General features: G+C 40.9%; 3 protein-coding genes and 1 pseudogene across 3 annotated transcripts; 1 reads left to right on the top strand and 3 right to left on the bottom strand.

Annotated features, from left to right (window-relative positions):
• Positions 1-251: 251 nt before the first annotated feature.
• Positions 252-2,513, bottom strand: LOC117475489 (urocortin-3-like). Its single transcript, XM_034121714.1, has 2 exons — positions 2,321-2,513; positions 252-978 (listed from the first exon to the last, which is right to left on the bottom strand). Exon 2 carries the CDS (start codon positions 973-975, stop codon positions 595-597), a length of 381 nt encoding a protein of 126 aa, XP_033977605.1. The 5' UTR covers positions 976-978; positions 2,321-2,513; the 3' UTR covers positions 252-594.
• A 4,234-nt stretch (positions 2,514-6,747) lies between these two features.
• LOC117475476 (cytochrome b-c1 complex subunit 1, mitochondrial) lies at positions 6,748-15,390 on the bottom strand. Its single transcript, XM_034121697.1, has 13 exons — positions 15,264-15,390; positions 13,754-13,894; positions 13,561-13,647; positions 12,010-12,139; positions 11,200-11,398; positions 10,127-10,206; positions 9,909-10,024; positions 9,482-9,625; positions 8,323-8,483; positions 8,118-8,203; positions 7,504-7,592; positions 7,344-7,419; positions 6,748-7,248 (listed from the first exon to the last, which is right to left on the bottom strand). Exons 1-13 carry the CDS (start codon positions 15,324-15,326, stop codon positions 7,184-7,186), a joined length of 1,437 nt encoding a protein of 478 aa, XP_033977588.1. The 5' UTR covers positions 15,327-15,390; the 3' UTR covers positions 6,748-7,183.
• Positions 15,391-16,568: 1,178 nt separating this feature from the next.
• LOC117475471 lies at positions 16,569-25,194 on the bottom strand (annotated as a pseudogene).
• Positions 24,916-27,507, top strand: hmces (5-hydroxymethylcytosine binding, ES cell specific). The gene is made up of 7 exons (XM_034121706.1): positions 24,916-25,055; positions 25,182-25,400; positions 25,950-26,093; positions 26,173-26,397; positions 26,665-26,816; positions 26,899-27,091; positions 27,172-27,507. Exons 2-7 carry the CDS (start codon positions 25,212-25,214, stop codon positions 27,361-27,363), a joined length of 1,095 nt encoding a protein of 364 aa, XP_033977597.1. The 5' UTR covers positions 24,916-25,055; positions 25,182-25,211; the 3' UTR covers positions 27,364-27,507.
• The last annotated feature ends 95 nt before the right edge of the window (positions 27,508-27,602 follow it).

The raw sequence follows: 27,602 nt of genomic DNA, 5'->3' as shown, positions 1-27,602 counted from the left end.
GTCTTTAGAAAGGGTCTGTTCTTCTCTCAGAGGTCAATATCCTGCCCGTGCCTTTGTCCCGTTATCACACATCAGACGCTGCTGCGGGTGACGCAAGCTCATTTAGCCCAGAGCCATTCATTTGTGCTTTATGTGTTTGCTGATGCTTGTAATCATGCGCGTGCCTGACATCAATGCAGAGTGAAATGAATTAGACTTGGGCAAAAAAATAATATTTTTTATCACATTGGATTTAATTGAACAAGCTTTTCTTTGAATTCAAGATTACACATGGAAACACAAGAAACCTCATCACAGTTTCTGAGACCAGCTTCATCCTTCTCTGTTTGCAGTTTGTTTTCTACAGAATTATTTCTACTTTCTTCTCTTTTAATTCAGACCTTGGGTGTCGAACGAGGTAATATAATCAGATAATACAAGTATAAAAGTAAAGCAGATCTAAGCTCTAAAGGACAGATACTGACCATAATGACTGATTTCCCCTGAACTAACACTGTTTCTAAGCAGGTGTCGATGCCACGATGTAAGAGGCTAACTCCTCTGTGAGGTTTGTCCTTGGAGCCCCTGAAGCCTCCCAGGGGCCCCGGGCACTTCTTATTTCCTCTTGCCTATCCGTGCCATCAGTTCTGCATTAGCTGCCGCCTTGGTCCTCATGTCCTGGTTCTTGGCCAGGCCTATGAGGACGCTGAGGATGCTGGTGGGCACGTCGAGGGAGAGGGCGAAGCGGGACCCCTGCTGGGCTCTCTTCGGCACCTGGGAGGCCGGGCGAGGGGCTCGTTCTCGACGGAGCACCGTGTGGCGCTCTGATCGGAGCAATGAGTTCAACACCCCGCTGCGGTTTAGGATGTCGACAGCCAGCACATCCCTCTGTGTGTCTTCATCGAGTTTAGCGAGAGAGGAAGTGCCGCTCCTCTGGCTCTGGACACACCACGGCAGCAGCAGAGCCAGGCAGAAACACACACTCACACTCCTCATGGTCTGCAGGGAGGGAAGAAGAACCGATCAGCTATTGGCTCACAATTACATAACTGCACCCGGCATGTCTTCTCCGGCTGATGGCATGCAGCAGGAACTGTGCAATCATTTCAACAAGAAACATCTGGAAACAGCCATTCTTTGCAGATTATATATCATATTGAACTCTCTCTCCATTAGTGGACTTATAACTGGATCTTTCTTCACACTGTTCATTTTACATTTGATTAATATGCCATTCTTTACGCATTTAATGTAAATAATATCCTGCTTTTAAATTATGTTAGCTGTCATTTGGCCCTTCAGAGTGTTATCTTTCACCGTCAGCTTGTATATATTTTACTTTTACTCTTTTTATTTTACAAATTATGGGCAATGCCTTTGTTTTAACATGCTGCTGTAACGAAACTATTTCCCAATTTGGGATCAATAAAGTATATCTTATCTTATCTTAGTTATACAGGAGGCTTTCACATGGGAATACAGAGTGTAATGCAACCATAGGATGAAATTCCTAATAATTTGTAATTGTAATATCAAGCAGTACTCATGCAAGATTAAACTTCAGTTGTCATCCACAAAAAACACACTGGACGCTGATAGGTCAGAAACCAGAGGAGACTGTGAAGTCCACCGCAGACGGACCACTTTTGGACAAAATGTCCTCTCCATTAAAGGCAGCTCATTGTGGAATAGCCTCCCAACTGAGACACGGGATTGTCCCACTCTCAATAGTTTCAAAGGTCAACTCAAAGAATGGTTGAGAAACAAACAGACGTGCAATCACCGCTAAATGCACTTTAACACAGGGGTATCTCCTCTCGCACTTTAGGTAGCTCTTGTATCCTCTCTTGCACTTTATATGTCGTTGCTGCTATATTGTATTACCATGTCATAAATACTTGTATATGCTGCTCTTGCTCTTTTGCACTTTTTGCATATCATGTATTTTGTTTTTGCTATGTTTGTAAAATGTAATTTTCTTAAATGTTTTATGTGAGGGACTGCGGATGGAAATTAGCTCAAAGCTAAATCTGGCACTGTTACGTGTTCATTACTGTGCATTGTCCCTGCCAAATAAACGATTAAATAAATGAAATTGTCCATGCGGGGAAAAAATTACTGATATACCCATTTAGCAATACTTGGCATATTTGAAATCTTCAAAAAGGTATTAAAAGCAAAAATATTTATAACATTTTCTGTATAAATGTAAAGATTCTCAGAACTACTTTTGCTATAAGTTATCAATATTTTTTACAATTTTCTAATAAATCAGCCAATGTTCTGAAATATGGATAAACATTAGAAAGCATCAAGTGTCATAATCCCATTCAGTACTTACTCAGTGTCACTTGAAGTTGGTATCTTGTCAAAAAAGGCACGTCTCCTTCCTCTGGTCTAAAGCAAGGCTTCTGTAATGATCTGTTGTCTTTGCTCCTCAGATATCCTATCTTCTCTCCTCCAGCTTCTTCTTCTTCTTCTTCTTCAGCGACAGGAGGATGTGCCACGCAGTCAGATGTTCAACTGGACTTCTGCCCGCTCGTCCACGACTTGGTTTTTATCTACGTCTGTCTTCTCCGTGACACTGCCCCTTCCCTTCATTTGTATCTCTTACATCTCAACACCCCGTCACCCACCCCTCATTTCATCTCATTTCCTCTGCACTCATTGCAATCTTTCGTTTTCTAAAAATAACATGATGGTAATCACAATAGTTTGCCTTGAATGAATTGGATAGTTGCCCCAGTCTGCAGTCAAAGCACAAGTGAAACATACCGTCTCGGTTCAAAGTTAAGTACCAACGCTGCAAAATAAACCCTATCCCTTTCTTATCGTGGTGATATGAGTCATTGTCACTGATATGCCTAATTTTTATCCCATTACAAATTTAAAAATCTTTGTAGTTCCTATTGTGTTTGTGACATTTCTAATCCTTTCTTGTTTCAAGATTCTGTCTTGATAGAAAATGCTCAGTAATTGTAATAAACATTCAGATGTATTTCATAAGTATCAATCAATCAATCAACAACTTTATTAATCCCGCAAGGGGCAATTGGTTATGAGCAGCAGTTTATGTCATGTACACAGGCAGGAACATACAGGAAGAAAACACACAGATACACCCGGGAGCACAGATGTGGATCATTCCAATTTACACTATAAATAGTTCATAGCATCACAATAATAAATAAATAAATAAATAATCAAGTTAAAAGCCTTTCAAGAATTTAAAAGTTTGAGTGCAGAAGGGATGAATGATTTTGAAAAGCGATTAGTCCTTTGATCAGGTAGAGCATATCTTCGCCCTGATGGCAAATCACTGTCAGATTGTGTTTTAAGTGTGGAAAGTGAATGATAGTTACAAAGATCTATTGTTTACAAAGCCAAACATCACATGTTATTCAGATTACACCTGATATCCTGCAGCAGCTGGAGCTTTTACCCACCTGTAACCTGTTCAATTAAACATGTTCTGATGAATTAGTGAGACTACAGAAACATCTCCTGCACCTTAAATCAGATATTAAGTGGTGAAGATTTTTTTCTACATCACAAACTTCAAAAAAATAGTTCTGCATGAAAGAGCAGGCCCCCAAATTCAATGATTCAATTATACAGGGAGCATTACGTTGAGGGTAACAGCCGCTAAATGTGGTGTCATCAATTAGTTAAGGGAGGCAATTGCATTTCCTAAAATTTGATTTATGTGTTTCATAATAGTTAATAATGAAAGGACTGCAAATCTGCTCCTTTGGATCCAATTTTAAAATGATAGGCTGGATTTAAGATGCAAACATCAGTATCAGTTCTTTGTACTGATTTTGTGTTACGACAGCCCAGTTATATATACATGCGTGTCCTTGTGTGGCACCTTAAATAATACGGAAATGTTCAATCAAAATGCTGAACACTGCGCATTGTTGCGACTTAAAGGAACATCATGTAGTACACAAAGGTCTATTTAAAGCCCACAGAAGAGGAAGGGGGGGTAAGATGGGAGCAGTGGAGCTCTCTGGAGAAGGAGCAGGAAGAGGCTGTCAGACCCAGGAGGGACTCCGACAAGACAAAGGTTTCCTGGGTCAACTCCTGTCCGGACATCAAGGGACTAATCCTCATCCGACTAATGATGGAAATATTACAAGTGCAGCCTGATTACAATAGCTGGGCCCTCAGGGGCCTTCAGGATTACAAACCGTCTCAGTTACCCTCAAATAAACAAACATGGGTCACACAAATGTCAGCCAGCAGCACACATAATCATATATATATATACATGTTGTATTGCATTGTTGTCACAGATACTGGGTGACGCAGTATGTACACTCATAAGATTATGTCATCTCTATGATTCAAGATCAAACATATATAGCAATGTATACTCTATATCAGGGGTTCTCAACTGGTCAGGCCTCGGGACCCACTTTTTCCTTTGTCAATAAATCACGACACGAAATTTTGAACCACTCAAATCTATTCAACTAAAAATCGTGCTGTAATATGTACGCTTTTCAGCATACAATATTAATTAAACTGAAGTACAGTGCATATCAAATCAAGTTTTATTTATATAGCACATTTTTAAACGATTTTTGGTCGAGCCAAAGTGCTGTACATATAATAAAAATAAGAGATAAGATAAGATAAGATAGTATTTTATTGATCCCAAATTGGGAAATTGTTTTTGTTACAGCAGCATAATAGACATTTTACAATAAAACAAAACTACAAAATAAACAAGAATAGAAAGATAAAATAAAATAGAAAATATGCATGTTGAAATAGAAAATATACATGTTGATATATATATATATATATATATATTCAAAATATATGACATATGGAATATGGAGTATTAAATATTGAACAGATTATGTGTGAGATTTATTGTACAGTATTATAGCAGTGGGCAGGAATGTTTTCCAGTATCTGTCCTTGTGACAGCGGAGCTGCAGCAGTCTGTTGGAGAAGGAGCTCCGTTGACTGTCCAGCTGCAGGTGGAGAAATACCCTACAGTGAAGACACTTTACAGCAAATACAACAGCACAGTTTGTGCAGAATATCAGTATGAGAAAACGACACCCTCTGTCCTTAGACCCTCACATCGTACAAGGAAAGACTTCCAAAGAACAACCCACAGTTTAAAGGGGAAAATGGGAGAAACCTCAGGGAGAGCAACAGAGGAGGGATCCCTCTCCCAGGACGGACAGACGTGCAATAGATGCCGTGTGTAAATCGAAGAGATAATACATTTTATATATATCCCTTATATCCCTTCACAGAACAAAAGCATGCTTTTAAAAAAGGTTTAATGAGATGATGGAATCAAAGCTGAACTGTATAACATAAAAAGGCACACATGCTGAAAACCCAACCCCAGCAGGGGGTCTGGGGGGATTCTCCCCCAGGAGATCTTTAGAAATACTAACATATAAACTACGCATTCTGGTACACTCTGAGAAGAAAATAAATAAATCTATTGCTACCCGACATATTAATAATATTTTATGCCATTGTTTGTTTTTCACTTTGTTCTGACATCTTGCTGCTCCTCACAGAGAGAAGAGCAAAGATGAGATAGTGGGTAGTTTAAATTGTGGGTAAGGGTAGATAGCTCCCATTGTTCTGTGACCTGTCAATCATCAAACCGGGGGTCATATTTCATTACGTGTTTATTTTTATCTGAAGTTGTACCCATGGTTGTATAAAGAGTAGTTCTACCGCAAAGTTATTCTCCGTGGGGACTTCCGGCAACAATCGTGACAGTTTTCAAAACCTTTTATGGTCTCCGGTACTTCCAGTCCAACGCCGACTGCATGCACAGCGTTAGAAAATCGGGCCTTCCAATAAAAGTTTGATTTTTTTCCAAAAAAAAAAAAAGGAAATTCTTCACTCACACATCTGGGACCCACTCGAAACGGGTCCGCGATCCACTTTTGGGTCGCGACCCACCAGTTGAGAACCACTGCTCTATATCACAGGATATAGATCACTGATAAACCAGGTATATAAACAGACAGAACATGGGGGAAATGAAAGGATGACAAATGTGACATTAGAGGTCAATCTAAGACGCAGGGATGCTTGTTAATGTGGTTCATGTTTCCTAGAAATCTGAAGACGTGCAGTTTCAGAACACTATTTTTTGTTAGATGGTTAAATTGACCTCTAAAATCACATTTGTCATCCTTTCATTGTTCCCATGTTCTGTCTGTTCATTATATACCTGGTTTATCAGTTGAGTTTAGTATTCATGCCTTTGTCAACGTCTGACAACAGTAATACACCAACACTCATTACCCAACACTAATTCAGACATTAGTTCTGAATACACACGTACATTTTTGTTAGGGAGACTTGTCAGAGTGAAGAGGCTGCAAGGTTTTCTGGCACCAGGGAGCAAAGCCTATCCAGTCCGGGAGCAGAACCGCTAACCCTTCAGTTTCATGCATAGTACCTATAGATTGATCTACTGCCTATTTATTAATCCGTCTATATTCAATTCAAATTCTCAATATTTAACAACACATGTACATTCTCCAGTCGATTGTCTGTTCTCCCCTCTTCTCCTCTCCAAGTGGCATACAAATGTATTTTTAAGAGTGAAATATTTCTTTAACCAAACTGAGCAATAACCAGAACATATTGCTGTTGACTTACACACAACAGCGTGCTTTGTAAACGTGTGTATAGAATAGATGCAAGTTAAATGTACTGCAAACCTGTATATTTATAATACTATATTACTGCACACATGAGACAAACCACAGGTAAGTTTTACAGTATTTTTATTTTGTCAGAATGACAGCTTCTGTTATGTACAATAGAGGACAGAAACAAATGTTACAGAAATTATAAATATACTCTTGCTCCAGACTTGCTGTGTTTAGGCCGTGTCCAGTGGATTATTTCCTATTCAAGTCTGCCCTCTCTCTCTCTCCACTCTGCAAGTCAGTAGCAGGTAATGAGGAACTGGGCAATCAAGAGGTAACTGATGTTTGATTTCAATACTCGCATGAGGAGACTGGCTGCCCTCCTAACTAAGAGTGATCAGTGGGCGGGATAAGAGAGAGGATTATGTGCTGTTGAGCCAGCGAGTGGACAACCCTCAAGTGAAGTCTCTCTCGCAGTGATGGCGGAGGGAAGCGGGTTGAAGATGAAGATGAGAAGCAAACGTGGGACACTCGGAGCAACACAACAATGCTTTTTAAAACCTCAGCCAGTACATGGCACTGCGCACTCTGTTGTAGTCGGGAAGCTGCTCGCAGGGACCTGATGGAGAGAGGCAGGAGGGAGAGGTTAGAGAACGATAATACAGCCTGGGCTCTGACTGTGATACAAAATGACTAAAACCACAGAGAACTCACCGACAGCTGCCACAGCGGGACACTTATCGTAGATGTATTTGCTGCAGACGTCACGCACCATCCTGGGGGTCACGGCCTGAAAGAAGAACAGTGGAGGAAGTCAGATCTCTTATCCTATAGATGGACTAGAAGCCACTTTGAGTCTTTATTTGGGACTCACGTCGATGCGAGCGTCCCACTCTGCCAGAGGAACACGGCGTCCGTAGTTCAGGACGTGTCTGCCGATGTCGTCACAAATTGGTGTTGTTCCTAAAAAGACAAAAGGGTGTGATTATTCATTCATTCATCTTGTTTAACTCGTAGTAAAAAATTCAAATAACAAATACACGTTGAGCAGGTTGTAAAGCCCATGATGGAAAAGAGCAAGGCGAAGTCTTATTTCGCCTGCCCATTACTCAAAAGAAATGCTGTACCTGAAAAAGTTACTGTTACTCATATGCAAGTTGACCCAGACTTCACCACTGTAATTTAAATATGGCAAAACCAATGAACAATACAGAATTCGCATTGACCTTGAGTACAGCACGTTTGTTTAAAAACATTTTGTTAATATACTTTAAAAAATATTTGTTCAACTTATTTTTAGATTTGCTATATGAGCTATCCGTGTTAATGTATCATACATTATAACACCCACAAATCTAAATGCAGAATTCTGTTAGTATGCTTACTTCATCTAGACACAATGTCCCGTTGTCTTTTTGTGTGTTGACTTGGGATTTGGAGGATTTAGTATGAATGTTTTTGTAAATGCTTGACCAACATGTCACCCACCATTGAGCTGTCCCACCAGGCTGGCCTTCAGGGCGATCTTGCCTCTGACCACATCACTCTCCGTCACTGTGGTGCACAGGTTCATCCTGTGGGGGGCAGCAAGTGGAAGAAATTAGTTGAAATATGTACAATGTATAATTAAAAGTAAAATAAGATTACAGTTTTGATGTTCTGCGAGTGTCTCTGTCCCGCAGTCTCTACTGACCAGGCGTTCTGGGACCAGTGCATCATATCTTCAATCTTGAGCTTGTCGGTCACAAAGTAGATGCCCAGCAGGCCGGTGTTGCTGTAGGACGAGTGGAAGGCCTGGAAGCTGTGGCACAGGTCCTCCTCCACGGCCAGGCGGGCCAGACGGCTGCTCAGGTGCTGCAGGGAGAGGGAGGGGAGTTGATATACGATTTTAAAATACAATTTCTTGACGGTTTGACATTTAAATGCAAATTGGACCAGTTTGAAAACGTAAACAATTTATCAATGTTGCATTGGTTTGATTCAGGAACCTTTAGTTGTTCACTTCACACTTAAAACCTTTTTTTAGCACAATATATTTCTGGCTTCTGGCTTCAAAAGCTAATACTAGAAACACACATTATAGGATTTAACCATAACCCAACATATAAAGATATATATATATCAGGGTATATGCAGGCATCCTGAAGTCAAATGTAATACCTTTTAAGACCCTTTCCATACATGTTAAGACCTCATCGCCACTTTGAGTTTTAACCGGTTACATTGTCGACACACTTTACCTCACATTTACTATATACAGTATTGATTGTCCTTCCTCCTTATCTTCCAACCATTTGGACGCAAACTTGCATTTCCCCATAACGATGTTGTTTAACAACCGGCGTAAACGGACCTTCGCGCGCTATCAAGCAGTGAGCGTGCAATGTCCTGTTCAGATGGCGTCAAATCCAACGGGATGCCATAAATAAACTACACAGAATCACACTACACACCTACGCAATGATTACATTCAGGCAGACTGTAGAATACAACCTCTTTGGACAATTCATATACTTATTGAAAACAAGCTACAAAATGTAATACCTTGGGAAATGCCGTTTAATACTTTTTAATAGCCTTAATTTTCGCTGAATTGATTTATCAACTTTTAATACCTTTTAAGACCCTATTTCAGGTCTTGTTCCTCCCGAGATGTCCAGAGGCAGAGGGGAGACCCCTGACCCAGGTCATCAGAGAGGATCATAATCTACCCCTTTATAATGGCCACTCAAGGCACTATCAACCTCAAGTGGGCAAAGCTAAAAGGGGACACTGCTGGATACAATTCACCTGTGTCTTTTCTTAACTGCATTAACCACAATTCCAGCTTAACAAAAACCCATGTCACCAACCTTTCCACCGCCGTAGGTGAGGTCAAAGCTGCCGATGATGGAGTTGGCCACCATGAGAGTCACGATGTCCGGGCTGGAAGCATTGGCGCCTTCAACAGCGATGGCAACGTGACACAGAGGCAGAGCATCGTCACGCATACGGATCTGAGGAGAGGCAGGAGAGGACGAGTTTAACAAAACAATTCATCATGACAAAACCCAACACATCCTCTAAGATCTGTCACCAGGGAGAGCACATCTAATGCAAACAACACATAACTAGAAGGTCATTCATGTTATCTGTAAGTGCTTAATTATAGAACGTCATGTTCAGTGATTTCTTCGACTTAGCACAGTTATACATTTGAAGGATGGTGAATAATGGTTATGTTGAATAGCAGAAGAATAGAAGATCATGAACTCAACCTTTAAAAAACTCTCAACACACCTCACTGCCTGAGAATCTGCAGGGGGCCAGCACGGGGATGGCATCGCCCTCGTATTCGAACGAGACACCGCTGAAGTGAGATTTGGCCAAACCGACCAGCTCTTCGTGGTTCACACCTGAAGAGGAAGCATGCCACATTAACATAACATTTCAAGTAGAAAACCACAGCTAGCAGGGTGCCTCCTCGCAGTGTGTGCGTTAGGATGAAGAGGACGTACCTCCAGCAGCGGACAGCACCATGCGGGGGGCTTTGTAGTGGCTGCCGATGTAGTCCACCAAGTCCTGACGGGTCAGAGTCCTGGGAGAGTTAAATAATTGTTACACAATGGTGCATACTTTAATATAACATGGGATAGATGTACCGTAAGGAAATTAAGAATGACTAACTAACCATAATTAGCATCATCACATCACGGCAGTTTTTACAGCAGTGTGTCTGATGAAAGCTATTCTGAGATTGTGACTGATATTTAAAGTGGACTTATTATGCTTTAGGGGTCTTCCTTTTACTGTAGTGTGTAATAGGTGTTTGTGCGTGTAAATGGTCTGCAAAGGCTGCAAAGTTCTGTCCAGAACGAGTTTCTCTCCCACACACTCCCCCCCTGAGTGAGATCACTATGTAACACGTGTGCTTCTATTGGTTAGCACTGCAACACATTGTACTCATTGTCTCTAAGCCAGGGGTGTCAAACTCAATTTCATCGCGGGCAACACTCTCATAAAGGTTGCACTCAAAGGGCCGGTTGTAACTATATAAATATATAATATATATATCAAATAATGTATTATATTACATTATTGCCTCTGAATTGGATTATTATCGGATAGGATAATAACTTAGTAATTAACTACTTCTGAAAGCAGAAGTCCACAGCAAATAATTGCAAGTCTCTTCAGTGCGCATGTCACAAAACGAGATGCATTGTGGGACATGTAGTTTATGGGCAACCTGCTTCTGTAAAGTGGCATGTAACCGTATAATAAACGTATTATATTCTTTGCAAGCTCTTGCGGGGCCACATAAAATGAAGTCGCGGGCCGGATTTGGCCCCCGGGCCTTGAGTTTGAGACCCCTGCTCTAAGCAGTTGACTAATCACAAAAGAGGGGCCAGCTAACCAATCAGAGGAGACTGGGCTCTGGTTTCAGACAGAGGGTGAAAAATGAAGATATTTTTGAACATTAAGCATGTAAACATGTCACAGTCGAGGTACAAAATACAAATATGAACCTGCAAATGAGCACAATATGGCCCCTTTAACTGTGTGTTTGAGAGTGTGCAGATCCTCTTGCCTGGCATTGCTGGATGGTCCCAGCACGCTGTGTCCCAGAGGAGTGCCCTGGAAGGCGGTGGCGTGCAGTAGGTCCAGACAAACCTCCTGCAGGTTCCCCTCCACCTCCTCCAGCTCGCGCAGCACCACGCCTCTCTGCTGCTCGATGTCTGCCTCGTTCAGAGAGCAGCTCTGCACCACTTCGGACAGCAGCTCCACGGCTGGAAACACAGAGGGATAACTATCTTAGTATGTATGCACTTACTTCTGAAGGTCTTACTAACTTAGACCCATAAGACCAGGAATTTATCAAACTAAAGGGAATACACTTTTTTTATATAGCTCTTTTCAAACATTTTTACACAGTGCTCTCCAATAAAAACAGGACACATTAAAACACAAGAAACTACACACAAAATAAAACTGTGTAAAACAAAGACAATGTAATGAAACCTATACACATTCAATTATATTTGGGATTCTAGATCAGAGAATTTAATTCTTGACAACAATATCTACAATAGTTTTCTACGCAGAGACGGGTCTCCGTTACTAAACCAATGTTCAAGCATCTTCTCTGAACTTCATTTCTTGTTCCTCCCGAGATGTCCAGAGGCAGAGGGGAGACCCCTGACCCAGGTCATCAGAGAGGATCATAATCTACCCCTTTATAATGGCCACTCAAGGCACTATCAACCTCAAGTGGGCAAAGCTAAAAGGGGACACTGCTGGATACAATGAATTTACTTTCGGAGGTTTTAGTTTCAGCTTTTCCTCCCCTTTTCTTTACTGCATAAACCCAAATCCCATCATGATCTGAAGTTCCTCCCACCTTTAGGCAGGTCTTTGGCGAGGGTCTTCATGTAGTACGCTGTGTGCTCGCGGGAGGTGTAGGCGCTCAGGTGGGCTCCCATAGACTCCACCTGCTGCTCCAGGGACGTCTGAGAGTGATTCTTGGTTCCCTGGGGACCGAGACAAATGGTTATTAAAGGGGACTGTGTTATGGCTTTGTTTGGGTAAAGGGTGGAATACCTAGTGATGACACCATAAGACATTTTAGTTGACCATGAACTGACAGAAAAATAATCAAGATTGGTTATCTTTTTGTCTTCATTTTGTTAGGATTTGTTACAAGACCTAATTTCATGTTGTTAGTATCATGGACGATCATTTAAATGACGCGATAGGTGGAAAAGAATATAATTGGTTCTCCAAATAGTTTTCTGACATAATATTTTCTCTCTGGCAACGCGGCACTGATTTATTTAAATATAGCCTGTTATAAAACTGTTGAGTAGGCAATGTAACAAGAACATGGTTAAACAAGGTTAAATCATGTATAATGAACAAATTATGTTTGTTTTTTTCATTCAGAAGTTAATATTCAGCGTGGAAACAGAGCAAGTGTTCCTGCCTCAGCTTCCGATCCATTTGAACACTTTTATGTGAATTATGTCATTAGGAAGCTAAATGAAAGCAACAAATCAAGCCTGACTTTCCCCAGAGCTGTTGGACACACTGCGGCATATCTATGGACGCCTCTCTGTCATCATGTTGCTTAGAAATTAAGCATATATGGGGTGTTTCTCAATGTCGAGGAAGGCTGCTCCAGAGCCACTATTTCAAGCATACTACGTCATCGAGTGCCGCCGAAGGACTGTTCCAATGTCCAGCATACTTGGAATTCTACCGAGGCCGGCGTACATCGTAGCGAGAAATTTCGAGGCTGCACACGTGTATCCTCCGCGATCTTAAAATCCCCACAATGCTTTGCGCACGGACCAATTTCCAAATCTTTGGCGGAAATCGCGCTCCATTTAAGGCGGGGCCTCGCATATGACGCACACCTGTTAGCCTGTTCCACCATTCTTCGTTTTCCGAGGCTAGGAAGGATTTGTGCCTCCCTTCTGAAGGACCTGACTCGGAAGACATGTGCTACCAAGCAAGCGTCCTCGACATTGAGAAACACCCATGGTTTGAGGTAGACCCTGTCCAACATCAGCTCTCTTTTTGTCCATGTTTGTCTACATGACATTAAACTCAGTCCTCAGGTAGACACTTTATTTACCTCTACCCTTCCCAGCTGATGGAAACACAGCTTGCACTTTCTATTTGTGAAACGTTTTAACATTGCCTTCATCACAATCGTTTATCTATCCCTGGGAACAATCCTTCTTTGGCATTGGGTCCTTTAGTTTGTTAAGAGCGTCCTTGTGTGCATGCAGTTATTACAACTCTGTATTATGTATGAAGTATTTGTAAAAGCCTTCTATTTGGTTACATGGATGTTAATTATGCAGATTTCAAACTTTGGAGGAACATCACCTTTGCCAAAGTATAAAAATGATGAACCCTTAAGGTCATGAAGTCTAGAAATGTGTACCTTGAAAGCCATGTGCTCCAGGAAGAAGCCTGCTCCGTTGTTCCTCTCAGTCTCATAGCGACTACCAGCACTGATCCACAGTCCAACCTAGGATAGGGAAGAAGAACAGGGAAATATTAATCAAAGCCATTTTTAGTCAAACAGTCCAACCTCCTTAATGGCTGTAAATAAATCCACTACAATCGGTTCTTACGGTGCAGGTTGCATGTCCGGTGTCCTCGGAGGCGACCCTAAAACCGTTGTCCAGGGTAGTGAGTTGAGTTTCAGGGGCTCCCAGCAGGCTCTGGGCATAGCTGACTGAAGACTGTCCGCGCCTCAGAGACAGCAGGATGGGCTGCAGGGGTAAGACATCAGTCATTTTATAATCCTATACAATTCAAAAATAGTGTTCGGCATTGTTTTTATCTCAAAAACATTGGACACCGCTTTTGAATGTTTTCATCATCATAAAATATTTTTCACATGACTGCATTGTGCACACATGATTCATCTTCTTTGTATTATTCTTACCAAGCAAAGGAGGCCACATTTCAAGTTAAAATGACAAAATGGAGCATTTTAGAACTGTTATCTTGTATTGCAGTATTCACCTTCACACAACCTATTAAATTACTATGTAATACATGCACAAATAACACCCTTTAAAGGACTTCACATCAAGAATCTGAATTGTAGACCTGTGTTTCCTGTTTTTACACACAAAGTGGCAAAAGCAAGCTCAATTAAGTAATTTGTCAACATGCCTAGGTCTGATCGTACTGAAAACTTAAAGACTATTCATCCATTTAAATAGACAGCAATAGTAGAAAAGCTTGGCATAGGACAACATCTAACCTTAAAGCTAGCAGCTGACATTGACACCCCTGCCCTCTTATGCTATCTGCCAATGACTAAAAATAGACAAAACCATAATATCAGTATAATAAGTTAAATTCAGGTGAAAACATCTAATTTAACGCATCCATCATTTTACGCTGTACGGCAATGGGCTGTCATTATATAATCATTTCCCTTCCGGACTGAATATACAATAATTGGGATGTTTTTCTGAGAACATCTAGGATGAAGGTAGTTGCTAAATGCAGTATTCATAGAATTATAAGTAGTGCATGATTTAGGATGAACACCCTGAATCACATTACTTTTGAAGTAGTTGCACAACCACTAATATAACATCTGTGTCCCGTTGACAATTTCTTAAGGTTATTGTTCAGATTTGGCATACAATTACTTACAACAATCAAACATTTTGACAGTTGACATTAGTGCAGGATTGTCACTATCTTCATCTGCCTGTCCAAAGTCACAATGCTAATGCTGCTAGCCATGAAGCTTAGCTTTAGAAACTTAAAGAGGGCAAGCGAGGACAAGCGAGAAACGACACAGCTGATGACCTTGCGACAGACCGAAATGACGACCAGCTTATCTGGATAACACGTATATAAATCGGATGGTATACATGGGGTGTTTATTACAAGACGTGCTTTTAAGTTTGACAGGTGACCTTGCGTTCACTGCTAGCTAACTAATGCTAACCGCTTCCCGTTCGCTGAACATCGGACAGCTAAGCTAGCCGGTTAGCATGCTAGCCTGTTAAGTAATCAGGCGGTTTACCCTCTTCGGTTACTTTTAGCTTCGCGTCCAAACAAGTAGAGCATCGGTATAACGTTTACATATTTCAAAGCCTTTAAAAGTGAACTTACATTTCGGGATTTGGCGAGGGCTCGACCCACGGTGCTCCCTACTCGGCACACGGACGCCGCCATTTCTCAGTACGGTTACAGACGATAAGGGAGTCTGTTCTGTTGTCGTGGGTCTTCTTCGTCTTCGCTGTCAGATACATGTGTGTCACCTGTTCAACTAAAATGTGTAGTATCGCCACCAACCGGTCATGATGTGGTATTGCAGGTGACTTCAATTCAGTATTGCTACTTTACTTTGTTATTGACAACTGATTAGCAAGAAGATTTTGAGTTAGATTTTGTAATCTAAAACTGTATTAAAATGAATTATTATTAATACATAATCTGAACATTGATATTGTATAAAATACTCAATGTATACATCTTTCCTGTTGATATTTACATGTGCCGTTGTTTCGTTTTTTTAGTTTATACAAATATCTGCCGTCTGTGGTTATTTTGTATTTCATAAAACCCTTATGTTGTGTTCGGGTCTCCCGTGACCCGTTTCAAGTTAAAATTATATAATAACTACGCTCTAGTTTTTTTTATCGGAACATTTTTAGCCAAGTCTGAAGGTCTCTAAAAAAAAGTGTATAATTTGGTGTTCGGGTCTGGGGAGACCCAGCAGAATTGTTTTGGGTGACTCGAGGTCAAATTTGGCACAATGAAGATTCATCTTTGACTTTAGACACCCCTCCCCCACCCCTTCATACACTGTAACAATACTTTTTCGCAACATGCACCTGGGGCCTCAAACATCTCCAGGTTAGGAAAATCCGGCTTCGTAGTACAGGCCTCTGGTCTCCCCTCCCTCTGCCCCCCTCCCCCCACGGGAACTCCACCTTTCTCAAAGAATATGTACAACACTTGAACCTGAACACACACATGCACGTGTGCAATATGTGGTGTAATGTGTTTTGGGCCATAACATTACATTACAACAGGATTGTACGGTTGTGAATGCATTATAAGTTAGTTATGATGTAGTTAAAACAATATTGATAGTCATTTTTTGGGTGTGTTTTGGACTGAGATAAGTCATGGGTCAAAATTGACCCACGAACACCATGAACGGTAACAGCTTTTGAACACAACACAAAGGATAATTGTCTACATGCTGCTGTGACAAAATCATTTCCCAAACTAGGATTAATAATATAATATTTTTATCTTATCTTATCTGAATTAAAATGTATAACTATTAACACATACTCATACCCTGAAGGTATCTAGCTGAAATAACGGGAACGGTTGTCGTAGATCACATTATTGGAACAAATAAATAAATAGTGAAAAGAAGACTTAGTTATTGAATGTCATCTTTATTATGAGGTAGGCCATACAACCCTGCAAAAAGAAAGTTGAAGCTGTAGGAGTGTGTGAATTATTTGGTCACATTTTTTCATGCACTCGAGGAGCTGGTGGCTGTTTGTCTGGGCTGTTTTGGAATAATCTCTAAAGACAAAGAAAGACCCCGGCCGTTCTTTAATGTACAGGGTTGGAATTTCTGTGAACAGACTTTTTGAACCACTCGTTTCCTCTTCCACAAAAGGACAGAGCGAGACTGTATATTAACGGGCAGTTGGATGGTCCTCACGGTAATTGGCAGCTGAACTGGGAAGCCTTTATTAGTGACAGGCACAGGCGGATCAGGAGGAAGAGTAGTACGAGGTGGAGTAGAAATCCCACTGATGATGTTTTTGAACTGACTCTTCAACAAGATCTTAGGTAGAGGCTTTACTTTTTCTACCACAGGCTCCTTCTCTCTGCTGCAGCGTTTTAATCCTGGACGGTTCAGTGGAGGAAGTGTGCAGGGAGACCTGATCTTGTTGCCCTCAACAAGCAGGTTGACTCCTACATACTGTGGCACGTCTACTGCTGCCTGGAGACCAAAAGTGATATCTATGGTAACAGATATTACCATCAAATTGTGTAACTGTACACTATTATAACTCTTCCTTACCGGCTTGTATATGAGCTGGAAGTCCCCGGTGTTTGCAGTGCGGTCCGCTCTCCGGTCCAGGACGACTCGTATTGTGTCTTCCTGCACAGCAGAACAGAGGCGGGCCGTCACCGGGGTGGAGTGAGCCATCGTGGGACTGGCATTGAGTTCTATCAACCAGGGGCGCAGGTCATGGCCTAAAAACACACAACAAAACATCCAAGGGGTCACCTACACCTACCCTTTATTTATTTTTAGAGTAAATGTGCACAAAAATATTAGAATGAAATCTATATTGGAACAGTCAATTTTTATTATATTACCAATATATTATCAAACGTAAATTCAACTGTGATAAACCCTGGTTTACTCTTACATTAAAACTGCATTTATTTATACTTTACATTTCAACTTATATTGTTGTTTCAGGGTTCATACACTTTTTCACCAATGATTTTCAATGACTTTTCCACGACTTCTCCATGACCTTTACCTAATTTTCCATGACCAAAAAAATTACTCTTTCTCAGCGGTACCACATGGAACAGGAAAATAAGGTCTGCATATGAAACATGCCGTATCTAAAACAAATCCAATAGTTGGCTTACTAGCTTCTACACGCTAAAGCAACTAAAATCTCTCCCCAGCAAAATAACTCGACATGCAGTTAAATGCCATTTTACGTTTCATTACTATACGATACAGTATTTATTATCATTATAGTATTACTATTTCTGCGATTAGATAAAATATAAATTATATTTGATGCAACTTTAGTTACATTTCCATGACTTTTCCAAAACTTTGGGAAAAATATTGTTTTCCATAACTTTTCCAGGGCCTGGAATTAGCATTTAGAATTTCCATGACTTTTCCAGGTTTTTAATGACCGTAAGAACCCTGTGTTTATACTAGTCTTCAACACACTTAAACCATACATTCAATATTTATTTAGACTGCTGTTATATATTGTAGTTTAAATAAAACAATTAGGTTAACATATTTCCTATTTTTCTATATTTGTTATTTCTATATTGTAGTATAATACAAATATTTTACATACTTATTTAGATGTTTCCTATCATTTCCCTATGTTCCTGAAAATAATTGTTTTAAATATAAGTGAATGCATGCAAGCGCTTCATATTACATATTATAATAATAATAATTCCTTATATTTATTATAGCGCTTTTCAATGACTCAAAGCGCTTTACAGATACACATTACACATACATACATGTAATGGTCATGTACTGTGGACAATACCCACAGGAGCAAATTCAGGTGAAGTGCCTTGCCCAAGGACACAACGGCTTTACAGACGCAGCGGCGGCGGGTTTCGCCCCCTTGATCTGATGATCAATGCACAGCCCACTGCGCCACATATGCGCCCATCTTCACACCTCAAAGTCATCAAGGCGCTTTACAAGTACACATTAATATCATACATGTACTGTGGACAATACCCACAGGAGCAAATTCGGGTGAAGTGTCTTGCCCAAGGACACAACGGCGGCGGGAGCGGGTTTTGAACTGGAGTTCCCCAACGCCACTCCGCCTCATTATATGTATTGGACATGTAATGAATCAATACTGTATACAATGTATATAATGCACAGTGATATAATCCTACCTAGCATGAAGTCGGCACCGTACAGTTCGAAGGTGTTTTTGCGTGACTCCATCAGATCCTGTGTTGTCTGTAAAGCGTGGATCACAGCCTTCTTCATCCCGGGGACCACCACCGTCTGCCACTGAGCTCCCCTCCCCTGGCTGCACAGGAAGGTCCTGAACTGATCGTCAGACCACATGTTGTCTGCTGGGATACCGTGGTGGCGCTGCTGGGAGGGTATCAGGTGCTTTTGGATGGAGTTATTGCACAGGTGGACAGAGCTGAAAAGATGGAGTAAAGAGAAATAAGAGGAAATGGGTGATATGGGAATGAGAGAAGTATAATGAGACATGTTTTTAAAGGGCATGCTTAGAGAAAGGACTCAAGACTGACTACTTTATACTCTACAAGTGTTATTTTTATAATTCTACCAGGACAGAAGAACTGTAAGAAAGTAAGATGGTAAGAAGGTAAAGTGTCAAAGTTATTTTTCTAGTATTTACTTAGCACAGAAACTTAAATAAACCGGATAAAAGCTAATTCAGCTATGACAAGCAAAACCTGTGACGCCTTTCTTTCTCTTACTTCACTGACTTACTTGTCCATTGTATTGAGCGAGTAAGGCTGCGTAGAGAAGCGCACGTAGCACTTTTTGTAGAACCACACAGTCAGAGGGTTCCAGTCGGTGACCAGGAACCATTGGCGCAGGTCAAACTTGGTACCATGGACCAGCAGGGGGCGCTCCAGGTACTTCTGCACCACCCACTTGCTTTCCTTGATTAGGGTTGAATCTCCATCCACCAGCTGGAGGATCTGATCCAGATGCTTGGCACATTTGATGCCTGTAAGAGATGTTTGACAGATCAGCCGGGACTCGGTCACATTTTGTGTAAACTGTTCGATTGTGTCTGACTTCTCACCTCTGCCCCTGGACATGGCTCCCGGTTTGATGATCCAGATGTTGTGTATGCCGTCGATGTCCAGCTGGGGACTGACCTCCACCAGCCTCTCTAGCATGGCTTTGCAGCAGTGCACAAAAATATCACTGTTCTCGATCTTTTCCCCTCCACTAAAAGAGACAAAGAGAGTGGGGGACTGTATAAAATACTGAACGTCGCTTTGAATCACACGTGGGATCCCAAATGTGGAGATTAACTGGGTTAGAGCCCTAACTACTGGCTTCACTGAAATGGAGCGCAAGGGAAACGCTGCAGGATACCTTGTAGTCTGGCACATTATAGTTAGCATGTACGCACAACCGGACTTAGATGGAGGCAACGGCCCCACACAATCTATACAACAAATCACCTCTGGCTGGAAGAGAACTCTCTGCTCCATAGTTTCTCTAGAAATAAAACCACCTTGTACATTTTACTCACACATAATCTGTTTCATATTTAATACTCCATAATTCCATATATTTTGAATATATATATATTTGTATATATATATATATATATATATATAATATCTGTATGTATATTTTCTATTTTGTATTTTGACATGTATATTTTATATTTTATTTTATATTTTATTTTATTTTATTTCTATTCTTGTATATTTTGTTTTATTGTAAAATGCCTTTTATGCTGCTGTAACAAAAACAATTTCCCAATTTGGGATCAATAAAGTACGATCTATCTATCTATCTATCTATGATCAAATGCTCAAAAGGTTGGCCAAGGGCTGGAATGGGACTGAGGGGAGCAGGCTTAACCACCTGACTTGGTTTACCAGTGAGCTGGCATATGTGGCATGCTTTAACATAACTTGCAACATCGCGCTTTAACCGAGGCCAGAAAAAATAGCGTAGGACACGGTCATAGGTTTTTTTTATCCCGGTTGGCTTTCTTTTCTTACACACACACAACACTCACTGAACAACAAGTTGGTAACTGTGGATAAACTCTTCCCACTGCTCCTCTGTAAGTGGGGTGTCTAGGTTTCTGTCTATGTCACGATGCTCCAGACTCTCCAGAAACTCCTGGCATACTTTGAGAGCGTTGGTAATCATTTTGGAAAGGTCCATTGGTCTGGATCGCTGTTTGCTTCGTTTCCTCGCAGCCCGAGTGTTGTGGCTCATTCCTTCTGTCTGAACGCCTTCCTCCCTCTCCACAATATACTTCAAAAAACTGGTGCAGGCTGTCCTCCTGTAGTCCTCTGCAGAGGAAGCAGACAAAGAGGAAATTAAGCTTTTAGTACAAGGATGCTGGAAATCCATTATACTACACGTGAGTAGGATAACATTTCAATTAAGAGATATCAACATGAAATGTACCCATTTCATTCCCTAGTGCAAACATGAAATATGAAATTAGACATTATCTTATTAAATATGTGATTGTTTTCAGATAGTACAGTTCTGAAACAGAAATCTGATTATTGGATTCAAAGTTCTTGTTTCATTTTGTTGACATATTAGAGTCTAAGGTTTTACAGAGGGAACTTTGGATCTCTTTGTACCTCTAAAAAAGTCTGAATTTCCGGGGAACAAAATGTGATGTCAATCAGACTATACTGTTGAGGTCTCCATATTAGGTTGAATACTTAAAACGAAAGTTAATTATAATCAAATATAATCAATTATATTCTTGTATAACCCAAAATGAAAATGCTTCATATTTTATGATTTTCTATATTTACAGTAACAATGTTAAAAATGATGTATTCTAAATTTGCATTTGTATACATTTTGCATTTGGGTCAAAAGAAGTTTAGTTTTTAGTTGAATAAAACAAAGATTTCTATTTTGGATGTTTCCTTTCCACTAGTCTGAATGAAATCTTGTCATTAAGGCGAAATAGTCGGTCAGATCTCACAGATGAACGCATGCTTTTCATCCTGTGCTGCCAGTCTGTAACAGCGTGGAAAGAAGGTGTCCGGGTCAGCGGCGTCAAACCAGTGCAGCTTCCTCAGGTTCACACACAACCCCGACTGACAGAGAAAATACATTATTAAACATTAATGTTGGGTGTGAGACGAGGAGACCACTGCAGTCATTTTTGATGTAAAAAATGACAATATGTACCTTGGTGGTGAAGCTGCCTGCTTTTGCAAAATGATTGATAATCTGTTCTTTTTGCAAGCTGTTGGGGTTTATGGCGTCTCTACGCATCGTCCAATAGAAATAAACCATTTCATTCCGCACCAGGCGAGACTGCATGAGAAGTGGGGAAAGAGGAGAGCTGAATCTGTTGATTTCAGCTAATAACCTGATTTTCTGAAACGTTTAACATGGTAAGCAAAAAACTATTTTTAAATATTATATTTACCATGATATCATATATTCCATCAGGGTCCGGCTCTTTGTTGACATTGTCTGAGAAGAAGGATAAATGTTAATAAATGATGGGATATACACAGATATCCGCACCCAGTAAAAAATGGACTCCCTTTATTATAGCTGACCGTCATCTTCATCGCTGTCAGCAGAATCTTTAGGGCTGCCCTCCTCGCTGTGACGATGGTGAATGGGGGGCTTTGGGCAGTGCAAACGCTGCTCCACCCAGCCTCTGGCCCTCAGCGCTGTCCTGATGACAGGGTAAGGGCCCTGGACAGAGAACACCTTATGCATCTGAGAGGAATGAGAGCAGACACCTAAATATTTGTAGAACATTTTGACAGGTATGTGACCAGATAAATGTTTTGTATACAGGGTCGGGGTGTATATTCAGTGATGTGAACTCACCCTGACAGCTTTGTCCACCTGAGCTCTGGCTGTCTTCAGTCTCTCTGGATTGAGTACAGGTAAGCTGACAAGACTGCGGGGGACTTTGCCCTCGGGAGGTGTACCTGCCGCTAGAAAAAATTCAAATATATCAAAACAAAATGTGTAATTATACTGTTAAATTGTTATAACGCTTATCATATCGACATGTAGTGGAAACCTACTTGCTTGCAGGCCTTTGCCTTCATCTTGGGTGTATTTCTGGATAAAAGCTGTGACTTTCTGATCCTTTGACAGACCTTCTGTTTCCCCTGCAGTAACAATAGGATTTGCACAGTAATGTATAAAGTATTTTGGTGAAATGGCTCATGTAAACCGGTTTTTGCAATCTGAGCCAGAACAAAATGATGTAAGCTCTTCATAACAAACATGGCATAGTCTTCTTCATTACATACAGTAACATGACAACAAGTAGCAGTCCAGTACATTAAGGAGGAGAGACTAGAGGAATAGTCACAAACTCAAAATGTGATATATCTATCTCAGAAAACAAAATGTCCACAATTGTGATGATCAATATGGCATAAGCCTAAATGCATAAACCAAATATAACAGGACAGATAATAGATTTAATCAGGAAACACAGTGTGGTCATGGCCAAAGACAATGTAACTAAAGGCTGGCCATCTTTAGCTTGGAGTTAAAAAGAGCAAAGTCATGACACTTTAATAAGCAGCCTCTGAGTTCAAACATTTAGCCACCTGTCCTGAGTGTGACCTCATGTTTTATTCAGCATTCATAAGCTGCCTGTGTATGCTGTCCTTTGGAGGTGTTAACTCATACAGAAGTCACGTTTCACGTTTCAGTTTGGAAACAGGTCTGCAGCAACAGTAACAAACCCATAATTGCACCTATTGTTTGAGTTGTTAACTAACAGAAATAAAGAGACACTTTTTAGAATTGTCAATCAAATTTGCAGTAGTAGATGGTTTCAATCCTGGGTTATGAATTAAGGTGATAAGACCACCCTTTGACTAACATTTGAAGATATTTAGTCCGTGATTTCCAGTAGTATATATCATGTCTGTTCTTTGGGTTAATCACACGTGTTTTCTTTGTTGCTTTAACTCACCACTGTCTGGGCATGTTGTGTAGCGTCTATCAGTAGCCAGATGGAAAGGTTGTTTGGATTTGGTGGTCTTCATACCAACATTGGTCTTATTCTTCTGAGGAACCTCTGCTTTTGCTCTGCTTCATGGTTTAGGATATGCACTGCTGCAGGGGACAACATCTAGCATTTATAACGTGTAAAGTGTACAACTGTAACACAAAAAAGGTGTACAATACAGGGATTAAAACGATGTAAACAACTGCAGGTGTCATGCATCTCCAGCTACTGGTCGAGTGGATCCGTCTCTCTTCAAGTGCACTGGACTATAAAGTAGGTCAGCTTACTGTGCAGGAGAACACCCCAGGCTGGCTGTGATATTCAGTCTGATTTCCTACTTGCCCAGAAAATAAATGCTACTACAAAGCCGCCCATATTTTTAAACTAAAACTAGCATCAACGTCACAACCTGCCCACACTATTTTTAGACCTATACTGAGAAAGTTGCTCAACACTGTCTCTTAAACTGGAAGGATATAGTCAGCATTTAAAACCGAAGCTCTGACCTGTTGGTTTATTGTTTGTTTTCCTCTTACCTGCTGAGGTTCACGGGTGTATAATCTCCGTTGAAGCCGGTTCTGTTTCACCGGAGGAACTCACGGTGCGCCTGACCAGACTCGAGCTGACTGTGGTTCCCATGGCAACAGCACGACGATTTCATCCTGCTTCCTGCACCAACTGCTGAATAAAGGGGGGGGTTTTCAAAATAGTTGTTTACCTGTTTCACTAGGATATTAAATATCGTCATGCTTATGCCCACGTGGAGGAAGTACACCGATTATTTACTGAAGTAAAAGTAGTAGCAATTTAAAAATAGTCAGTTACAACTATAAGTACATTAATGTTGTACTTAAGTAAATAATATTCACCAATCCTGCACTCGGTAAAGATGGGGTTTATTTGTAATACATTTATAAACTACTGGTTAGCTTAAACTTTGCTAATATAATAAAATGTGTGTAGATTTACCTATAAAGAAACTGCCAATAAAATATGCAAAGTATCTAAATGTGTACAAAGTTTAGTTTAAAAACATCTTCGGTGATTTCTAAACAAAACGGTAGCAAAATAAAGCTTTAAGGCATTTTTTCAGTTGGTCAAAAATAAGTAGAGGTTTTCTTGTTCGTGTAGAAAATGTTTTACTTTACACCACTGGGAAAATGTCAGTATGGTTTTTTCTTTTTTTGTCTATTTTGGATATTTGTCTGTTTATGTCGCCATCTTGTGACAGGAGGAGGGACTGCTGTAGGCCACGTCACGGTGTCACGTGTGCTTCTGCCCAGGCAAATCCCCGCTCTACTTTCAGATGTGTACACATAGCCTACCTACACACATGCACAAACACACGCTGAAAACACAACACATATAGCTAATAACAGCAACTTAACGATACATACATATCAAACACACTCAAAAACAGGTAAGCCGAGGAACGTTGTTAAATGCCTTTCCAGCTATTTGAAATTAAATGCATTTGTTTGGACAAAATAACTCAAGCTAACATGCTAACATTGAAGAACTTACCTTGGAAATGTCTGTCTGTCAGGTGCATGCACAGTTGTTTTCTCGCAGTAAAATGTGTGGAAGGACTGCGTGCACCCTTGCTCCTGACGAGGTGAGCCGAGCCTGCAGCTACAGATCCCGGGGAGGACAGAGGAGAGAGCCCCGCTGGAGGGAGGGAGACGCGGATAAATACCGACCGTCTTACAACAAGAGCCCGCAGTCCATGAGCCCCGTCCTGCTGTCCCACAGACACTTTGATAAGGTAGTAATGTCTTTATCCTGCCCGCTAAGTAGAGGTAAAGGACGCCACATAGGTAGACAGGTGTACATTTCAAGAGACATTCCTGAAAAACTTCTGAAAAAACATATAACGATTTAATGTAATATTCTTTAGGAACAACACCAAAAAGAAGAGCTATAATAATCAACGAGATACTTCTTCATATAATATTATTTGTATGTCTTTACTAAACAAGGACCATGTATAAAAATACATTAATCTCTAAAAAAGAGAGGAGATGATTCATGCCAGATTAAGATAGAAAACAACACTTAAAACAATACTTTAACATTACTTTTTATGCAGAAAGGATAGAGAAGCGTTTCTCCGTCACATTCCCAATAATATTTTTCCATTGTAAGCCTCAAAAAGGTATGTACTCCTGCATATAGACATGGGCATGGCACACTATTAGCAAGTAGCTTATATATATTTACATCACTCATCAGGCACAAGAAACAGAAAAATAAAAATGGCCATTTTGCATCCTCATTGTGGGTGCTCATGTGTTCACTCCTTGTTTGTGTTCAGACTGCTCCTGTCGATGAGTGTGTGTTGGCCTCCATGCGTTGGGGTCTGGTGCCCGCCTGGTTCAAGGAGAATGACCCGCGCAAAATGCAATACAGCACCAACAACTGTCGCAGTGAGAATATACTGGAGAAGAAAACATACAAGGTACAAACGGTTTGAGACAATGCTAAGCTGTTGTCTTTCCTGTGTTTCATGACACAATCATTTTATCGTGTCCCCAAAGGACCCTCTGATAAAAGGGCAGCGCTGCGTCATCCTGGCTGATGGCTTCTATGAGTGGAGGAGGCAGGAAAAAGACAAGCAGCCTTTCTTCATATACTTCCCTCAGACTAAGGGAACCAGTGAAGAAAAAACCGAGGATGAGGACGACCCCATGACCTCAACCCGCAATAAGGAGAACTCAGAGACAGCGTGCCCTCCAGAGTTGGCCTCCCCTAACTCGACTCAGGTTCATATTGGGTTTTCTGCAGCAATATAAGCACTATGAACATTTCGCTTTCATCCAGAATAGAAGAATGCAGCTGTGGCGGAAATTACCACGGCTGAAAATATCCTGTGTGGGAGAGCAGCCAAAGCAAAAATGTGCATGTGTCCGCCAGGTGTTTCTTTAGCTTTCAAAGTAACATTACAAAGTCATGCTTTAGTTTGGATGCTGGTCTTTTTCTATTAATAAAATCAGCTAATTCTTGTGGCCATGCCTCTCTATGTTGGCCAGGGAGGAGAACCAGGTGAGTGGACTGGATGGAAGCTGCTGACCATGGCTGGACTGTTTGACTGCTGGACGCCTCCCGGTGGTGGAGAACCCCTCTACACGTACAGCGTAATCACTGTGAACGCCTCCAAAAGCCTGGAAAGCATCCATGACAGGTAAGGATCGTTCATGGGGAAAAGTGCTTTTTTTTCTATGTGTCTGAAATAAACCCTATTTCCTGATTGGTTGTGTTTTTAGGATGCCAGCTGTCCTGGACGGTGAGGAAGAAGTGAGAAGATGGCTGGATTTCGGGGATGTGAAGTCTCTGGATGCCTTGAAGCTGCTCCAGTCTAAAAACAGTTTGACTTTTCATCCCGTCTCCTCGTTAGTGAATAACTCTCGGAACAACTCCCCAGAGTGCCTTCAGCCAGTGGATCTCAACAGCAAAAAGGTAATTTAACTTTGTTTGGAAAATGTAGCAATAAAGTTTTAGATTTAAACTGAACAATCTGACTCTTGACCCCCCCCCAGGAGCCCAAACCCACAGCCAGCAGTAAGATGATGATGAGCTGGCTGAAGAGCAGCGCACCTTCAAAGAGGAAGGACCCCGACACGGGCGAGAGTCCAGAAGAGAAAGAAATCAAAGCAGAGGCTCAGAGCAAATCTGCAGGAGGCCTCCAGCAGTGGCTTCAGGGGGCCAATAAGAAACCAAGAACCAAATAAAGATGTGAACTTGTACATTTAAGCCATATTTATTCCTCTTCTCTATAGTATGCCTTTGCGTATAAACCAATAGTATTTTAAGATAACGCTTCACATGTTTGTACCATTTCATTTCAGTATGTTAATAAATGTCAGAAATAACCAGCATGTTTTATTCAAGATTTTTTATTACCCTTATTACTTGAAACGCGAAGACATTTCGCAACAATGTAGATTCTATGCATTTATCATATTAATAA

This window comes from Trematomus bernacchii, unplaced genomic scaffold, assembly GCF_902827165.1.
Source record: "Trematomus bernacchii unplaced genomic scaffold, fTreBer1.1, whole genome shotgun sequence".
Taxonomy (NCBI): Eukaryota; Metazoa; Chordata; class Actinopteri; order Perciformes; family Nototheniidae; genus Trematomus; species Trematomus bernacchii.
This window is presented reverse-complemented; position numbering and strand designations above follow the sequence as displayed.